A 7,758-nucleotide genomic window follows, 5' to 3' on the forward strand; every position below is an offset into this window, starting at 1 on the left:
TGGGTACCAAGGCCCTTCTGGAAATTTGTCTCCCCACGCTTTGTCCCTGTCGTAACCTGTCCCCGCGTGTGGTCGAAATGGCGGAGAAACAGCCGAAACTGTCCCCACAGGAAGATGGCATCGCTAAGATGCTCATCTGCAAGGTGAGTTCTGTTGCTGCGCCCCTCTGGGCTCGGCCCATTAAGCGGGAAAGGCACCCGGCCACATGCAGCACATGCTATCACATTTACACGTCTTGCTGCTGGATTCGGGTCTACAGTTTCCGGACCTCCCTCCGGGAACGAGGCGAGGATATTACCGCGTTTGCAAGCGCTTTGTCTCCCTTTCCGCCCTGCAGTGCCGTGGACAGAATGGGGGGGGGAACCCGTCAAAAGCTGTGCGTTCCAGGCTGTTCTAGGCCGAGCACGGAATAGGCCACGTTTTGTCGATACTGTCGTAGCTGAGGGTTAGCTGGGGTTGAGCGCAGTGCCAGCAAGACTGCGCGACCATATGGCCCCTAAGTGCAGCCATTTTCTGGCGAGAGATCGTACGGCCCTACAGATAGGTTGGATGTACTGCGCGGCGTAGTTGATGCGTGCGCTTACTGCGGTGTCTCGGTTCGGTTACATCTGCGGAGTGTATGCGTATGAGCCGAAGGCGAACAGGTTCAGCGTCCGGTTGCGTCCGATTCTTGTAAGGGCGCGCGAGAAGCTCGGACAGACGAAGCTCTCTGCTGCTCGTTCTCCCGGCGGGGGCGGTTTGTGGTACCTTTCTCGAGCAGATCTGTTGGTGTATCTGTACGATATTGCAGCGAGGACTCTTCGCGGGGACCTACGTGCTGCCGGGCTTTTCTTATGTCGTACTCCTACACGCAACGCTTAGTGAGCTGGTGAAGCCTGTTCGCCGCGCCGCCGCTCCGTTTCTACACAGTGTTGGGGGGGGGGNNGGGGGTAGCTAAGGGATCCCGTTTGAGATTGCACGGCGTCTCCGCCTGGCGGCTGCAGTTTTCCTTGGGTGCTTTGGCTCGACCGCGGTAGGTCATACGTTCCCCGAGTTTTGTTGTATCACTTCGGTGTGCTCAGGTGCACATCGGGACGAAGAACGTGGAGCACAAGATGCGCCCGTATGTGTTCAAGTCAACGAGTGAAGGTATTCACTTGATCAACCTGGCTAAGACGTGGGAGAAGATTTTGGTTGCTGCTCGCGTGATTGTGGCCATCGAGAACCCCGCGGACGTCCTTGTGATCAGCGCACGGCCGTACGGTAGTCGCGCAGTGCTCAAGTTCGCGCAGTACGTCGGTGCACAAGCGATTGCTGGCCGTTGGACCCCCGGCATGCTCACGAACCAGATCACTCAGAAGTTCATGGAGCCCAGGCTCTTGATTGTGACAGACCCGCGAACCGATGCGCAAGCCGTCCGAGAGAGCGCGTATGCAAACGTGCCCGTTATTGCTCTCTGCGATACTGATTCACCTCTTGACCACGTCGACATCTGCATTCCCTGCAACAACAAGGTGGGCGCAGGACCGTGAGCAGAAACAACGAATCGCTGCAGTGCCGTGTCTACTCGGTGAGAGACCCTGGCCCAGTGATGGATCACACAGGACGTACTTGCTCAAGAGAATTGCTTGTCTCTTACCAAGTCTCCGAGAAGGCAGATAGACCCAGCAGCAACCCGCCAAGAATCATCTGCATTGAAGCGAAAGTGGTATAGGAGTTACTGTTTTGTGTACGAATTGTGTCGGAATCCAGTCTGGTCCGAGTTCGTGAACCACTCCCCTTACGCTTTTTTTTTCTCAGGGTAAAGAGTCCATTGCGTTGATGTACTGGCTGCTCGCACGGGAAGTTCTCTACCTCCGAGGCGAATTGCCTTCCCGGAGTGTTCCTTGGGATGTCATGGTTGATATGTTTTTCTGGAGAGACCCAGAGGAGTTCGAACGCAAGGAGAGACTGGAGGACGAGGAGACCGCTCCGCATGTTGCTCAACAGGTACGAGAGAGGTACCGATGTGTTTAAGTTAAGGCAGGTAACTTACGTTGTTCGCCGCAGCCGCTAGTTTCTCATTGCGGTCTTGTTGGTGCGCCAGTACCCTTTCGTTATCGTGCATCTGATGGTGTGTGTCTCTTGCTGCTTCAGGATACTCAGTGGGGAGCTGATGCTGCGGCGGCTGACTGGAAACAGGGAGCGGCAGACTGGAGTGGACCTGCCGGCGGTGCTGGCGGAGAATGGGAGCAGCCCGCAGCCGGTGCCGAGGGCGAGTGGGGTGCTGGTCGCGCGGGTGTCGCTGCGGTAGAACCGTGGTGAAATTGGCCCCCAGTGTCTGTTGGATATACTGTCTGTAGCTGCCCCTTCCTATGGACGAGGATGACGGCTCAACTGTATGTTGAAAATGTTGCCAGGTTCAGTTGCTGCACGGTGTGGTGCCTTCGCGAAACCGGAGACTGAAACTGAGGTGTGATAGGTGCCCCTGGGTATTTCGGCCTAGCCAAAAGTGCCAGATGGCCTTCACGGAACCACGGCGGGTGGTGTCCCTCCCTGAGAAGACGCAGAGTACTTGTCAGATACATGCTTTTGTCCAGAGTTAATCCCGGCGGCCACCCTCGTGTACAGGACCGTCAAGGAACGCTGAACGTGTGCAGCGGCCTCGAGGGCCAGCGTGGATCGGCCCGTGTGGGGGCGGCCACCAATTGCGGCCACGACGTCAGAGTCTCGAAGCAGCCACCGGGGAGGCTCGGGTGTGACAGTGCCAGCGGTCGGAATGGAGCCTCACTTTGGGAGTTGCAGTGCGCGCCGGAAGGCGGCTTCACCCCGGGACAAACAACTCAGAGAAGTGGCAGTTCCTGACAAACAGTTACACTCATGCGACTTGGAGAAATGAAGTCGCTGAACTTGAGAGTACACGTAAATGGAGCTGGCTCCTCGGGGCCCGTTTATTGGTGACGCAAATCAACCCGCACCACAATTCAGCTGTGGAAACGTCACTCACTCTCGACAAAAAAGATGATGCGGCTCTTCAGTCGCCTGACACGTCAGTCTTGCAGGCGTTTTTGTGCGCATCAGGGGAGACGCCGTGACAGTTCAGGGTCGCCTCGGGAGACAGGGCTCGGTGAAGTTTGTCTCACCCGTTTCGCGCAAGAACAGATGAGGTCGCTCGTCTGACAGCCGATAAGATCAGATATTAGATGATCGTCTACTTTTCTTGAACCAGCCCAGCCCTCAGCTTTCTCTTGACAACTACGGCTCTGGCACTTGGCTTCATTCTGACTGAATTGGCGATCTGGGCCGTAGCACCCGCTCATCTTACTGACATCTTGATCTTTGTCCTTGAAGACTACCATATAAAGGTCTACAGCGTCCGAAGTGCTTTTTTCTTCGTGTACGAGTGCTTGGCGTCTAGAGCTTTCAGCCTGTGCATTTTGTACGTGAGAGGGAAGGAGACACTCTGGACGTCTCTCTGCAGGGTCTGCACGCCATCGACTGCGCGACCAGTACAGAAATGTTTTCCGCTAGAGGCTTGGCTGCTTCGGTGTTTTTGACCTGGTCGGTTGCGGCCTACTCGGTTGCCGGAGGTGAGAAGGCCTCATGTTCTCTGTGGTTGTGCGACATATGGTAGACCTCACCATCAGATTCGCGAGCGGGTATGAAGCGAGCGTACATCTGCCTAACGGTACAAGGACAGCAGTGTTGGTCTCGCGTTGCTGAATTGCTAAGTGGAGACTCGTGGGCCTCTACGTATTAACGAAGTGTGCAGCTTCACATACCGGTTTCTGGGTCTGTATTTCATGATGCCTTCAGTTGGGACGGCGCCTGCCCGACTACAGGCGGAAAGTGGAGCGCACCGCCTCGAGCCTCACTGGCGGGTCCCGAAGCACAGTAAAGAGCCGAAACCCCGGTTCTCCCAATCTGCCCTGTCCTCTCTGGTACAACGGCCCGCCAGACTACAAAAGGCAGCAAACCGTGCCAGTGCTCCGGGTAGGCCTGCCAATGCAGAGCCACTGCCCCCGGCTGTTGCCAAAGTTCTCGCGGACGTCTCAACCGAACCCTACTTTCAAGCCCTCGTGGAAGCAACGGAGGCAGTCCTGTCGGCGACACCGCACACGCACAGCCGGCAAGCTCCCTCTCACCAATGTGCAGGGCACCGACCGTCAGCAGACAGGAACGCTGTTATCGCAGAGCTGACGCTAACACCTGTCAGTGACAGGCGTGAGCTCCTGAAACTTTTCCTTGAGAGTGCAGGCGCGGTCCCTGCCAGTATTTGGAAAGAAATTCTGCTGTTCAGGTTGCAAAACCTGCAAGGGAGACAGCAATCTCCCGCTCCGAACTCGGAGAGTGCTGGTAGGAGACGTCCACCAATGCCACAGGACCACCTGCAGGGATCTCGTCAGGATCCCCGAGTCTGATAGCACACCTGTGTCCCCACCTTATATACGTGGGTTCACTAGTCTTACATGGATGGGCTCACCGCGGAGCCACTCGGGTTTGTCATGACAGCTGTCTTTTTGGCGTTTGGTCCGAACACGTGGACCGCAATCAAGTATTCGCTCCCGCTAGCCTCCCCTCGTCTGTCCGCTATGCGACACCGCAGTTGCTACAAACTGCACTGGTCAAACGTTCTAAGGAACAGCTCCTCCCAGCTGAAGGCGAGTCCCGCCTTCAGCGCGGATATCGAAAATATGGATTGAATACATCTGGAAGAGTAGCGCATGGGACCAATGAAGACTCACTTTTCCCTGCGATACTATGGGTGAGATGCCCTAGGAGCATGAGCTCGCACTACAGTACGCCTACGAGGCCAAAACGTGCGATTGTGGGGCAGCCCTCTCGGTCTACTGCGATTCTCCACCTCGTCAGACAAGAGTCGAGTTTCATTCCCACAAAGGCAGTAAGCTGGGAATGCGCAGCCTGCTACCGGAGCGCACCGTTTTCCCTACGAAATGCTAGGTTATTTGCTTGCAGACTTTGAGGTCCCACTAGAACCCACAGGGGGATACGTTGTGGGGGGCACTTATGGGCTGCTTTGAACCCTGTGTAGACCACCTACTGAGTCGTAACTGCGGGGTAGCCTGGGAGGACGCACCTGCCCTCGAAAGCCCCTCGCAGGGAGAAAACCTTTTACCGACACACAGACTTCTTCCAAGGAAGATTGCGTATGAGACCGACAGTCCGCTTACAATGAACAGTTGAACAGTTGTCGGTCAAGACACGACGGAGAGCGGTGTCTACCCCACCAGAAACTGTATGACTCCCTCCCTCATTCCTCATTCACGTACTCAGTCTTCAGATTCCGGAAAGAAGCAACAGGGACGTGCTGAACGAGCGTGTAAAACTTCTCCTTGCTGTCTTCATCCTCGTTGCGTCGGCGTGCGATTCTGACACGAACCCGTCGAGGCACGTTACGGATTCCCCCGGACCAGATGAACTTGTTCAGCTTCGTGTCGATACGCACATCCTGCGACCGCGGGGACAAACAGAACACGACCAATGACCCGACTGCAGTGGAATCTGAAGAAACCACTTACCCCAACTGTTAGCCAAAGCACAAGCCGTGGATATTTCGGTAACCGGTGGGGCCGCCGTTTGCCTGGGTGAGAAAGACTTGCCTCCTTTCACGAAACATGCCTGGTCATTAGCCAACACCGCTCCCTGTTGAAGCTGAGCACGGCACGCGTACTTGTCCGAAACTGGCACTTACCTTGGTGTGCATAGTTTTCTGGGCAAAGCGCCGTATCTCCCGCAACGCGCGCGGTGCCCTCTTCTTGAACTGGATGCCGTGAATGAGTTTGTGGAGGTGGATGGTGTAGTCCCGGCAGATTGGCTGTAAAGACTTCTGCGTTTTGCGGCTCGTCCCTGCACCATCAGGTCAGCACAAGGTGCGAGTGAACGATGACACTTGAGCGACAGCCATGTCCATACTATTTCATTGAGGCCGCCCGCAACGCGTAAACATGGAAAACGCCCCGCTGGCTGTCCTAAGACCACGCGGCGAACACTCAAGAGACACCCTTGCCTCATAGAACAACAAGAAGCAAATGGTCTCTCGCGTCTCCGGAATGCGTCTCGGCGGCCCTCCAGAGATGACTCCCCAGCTTTTCGTCGCGTATACTTCCCACTGTGCACCACAGCACGCCAGCGGGCTCGCTGAAGATCGCAATCCTTGCTACCCGAACGTGTTCTACAACGCCGTCGTGGGAAATGTCGAAGAGCATAACAGCTCCGCCACCGGCTAACCGTCTCTACAAGCAACCGTTTGCAGACTCTGATCGCTCAACTAGATAGTGACAGCCTTCCCCGCAGCGGCTGCCAAAACTCAGACTCTACATACTATAACAACGCCGTACAGAAAGACCCGGCTCCTGCAGTTCGCGCTCTTGCGTGTGCTGCGCACTGCACTTGTTCCGACGGAAGGGGACCGTGGTGAACGCGCATGCTCCCGTCAGGAATCCACTCCGTGCCGTAAGTAGCTACGGGACACACAAGAAAGCGACTTCGCTTCTAAGGAGGGCTTGGAGCAAGTGATACGAAGTGAGACAAACAGTCGGGGAAACACCAACACAAAGAAAAAAAGGCGATGTGCGGCAACGGCCACCATCGCAGCGCTTACCCTTCATTGTGGCTCGGGAAACTTGGACGGATAATGCTCGAGAGAGCCTAGAGACGCAGAGAAAAGAAGCCCGAGACTTCGAAGGAAAACCCACCTTTCAGAGATTGGGAGTTGACCCCGAGAACGACGGCAATTCAGGAACGGAGACGGTCTGGGTGCTTGCACAGTGGCAGTTCTCAACGGAGCGCTGGCCACTCGCGGCTTATAGTTGGGAACCGGACTCGTGTGGGGCGAGGCTAAAGCGCCAAACCGGAAGCGGGATTGAAGCGGGAAAGAGCAACGACAGGACCACGAGCGACGACTGAAGCAGCGAGCATCTTCGAGTCCAGGAGTCGCTAGAGACGAACCGGGCAGCCGCCCGTTACGCTCGCGAGCCGGTGCGGCCCCGGGGCAAGCACTCCCATCTGTAGTGCGGTGTCCGGTTAAGGATCGTGAACACGTTTGTGGTCAGAACGCCCCAGTCCACGACGCTTCCGCGCGCGCGACAGGTGCGAGCTGACCTGTAGTCTAAGGTTCTGCCGGTGAAGCCGGGGCCGGGAAGATGAAGATTGGTGCAAGCTGCCCCTAAGTGACGTACGCCCGCGAGAAAGGAGCGGGGAGCTGCCTGTACTCACTGTATTTATTTTCCTTGCCCTACATATAGCTCACTCTTAGTGATGACCGGAGAACGGGGATGCCGCGAGGTTCTCTTGTGCCACCTCATTGCCTCAACTATCACAGCGAACAAAGGGGCGGGCGTCGTGCCCATGCGTCCCTGGAGTCGTGTTTGGGCGACCCTTCTTGTCAGCAGATGTCCCTGCGGATCCACAGGCTCAACGGACTGAGCCATGAATGCTTGCGCCACGACGCCAATAGCACGTACAAAGAAGGCTGATCTGAGGATCGGCGTCGCCGGAGACCACCAGGCAACGAATGTAAACCTCAGAGAAGGTAATTTAATTCCAGTTCGGAGCAGGAGGTCTGGCGCTAATGATATGCCGGGCAACACAATAGTACGCCCGGGGCCGGATTGGGGCAAGCCGCAACCACAGCGGTGTAAAGCAAACTGGTACGGCAAATTAGTGTCGCTACTAGTTTAGCGTAGTGTTTGGTACGGTAGAGTAAGTGTGGCGCCCGCGTGTAGCACGCGCTACCGCCGCGGGAAGACGCTGGACCTGCGCGCAGCAGGCGGAGTGTTG

The 7,758-nt window shown here is 56.4% G+C and overlaps 2 protein-coding genes across 2 annotated transcripts in view; one reads left to right on the forward strand and one right to left on the reverse strand.

The window, feature by feature from the left end:
• CSUI_009956 (40s ribosomal protein) overlaps positions 1-2,283 on the forward strand; it is a gene marked incomplete at its 3' end in the record, with an annotated part of 2,564 nt that extends 281 nt beyond the window's left edge. Inside the window, exons 1-4 of the mRNA XM_068070064.1 lie at positions 1-143; positions 1,062-1,493; positions 1,780-1,968; positions 2,116-2,283. The exon at positions 1-143 is cut by the window's left edge and continues 281 nt beyond it. Of these exons, the coding sequence (XP_067917959.1) occupies positions 1-143; positions 1,062-1,493; positions 1,780-1,968; positions 2,116-2,283 (932 nt within the window). The remainder of the gene's footprint in view (positions 144-1,061; positions 1,494-1,779; positions 1,969-2,115) is intronic.
• A 1,650-nt stretch (positions 2,284-3,933) lies between these two features.
• On the reverse strand, positions 3,934-7,012 carry CSUI_009957 (uncharacterized protein; the record flags this gene model as incomplete). The annotated part of the gene is made up of 4 exons (XM_068070065.1): positions 3,934-4,058; positions 5,250-5,428; positions 5,672-5,826; positions 6,581-7,012. A coding segment is annotated over one exon (429 nt), but the record flags the coding sequence as incomplete, so codon positions are not given.
• Between the last annotated feature and the right edge of the window lie 746 nt (positions 7,013-7,758).

This window comes from Cystoisospora suis (genome assembly GCF_002600585.1).
Source record: "Cystoisospora suis strain Wien I chromosome Unknown contig_6420, whole genome shotgun sequence".
Lineage (NCBI taxonomy): Eukaryota > Apicomplexa > Conoidasida > Eucoccidiorida > Sarcocystidae > Cystoisospora > Cystoisospora suis.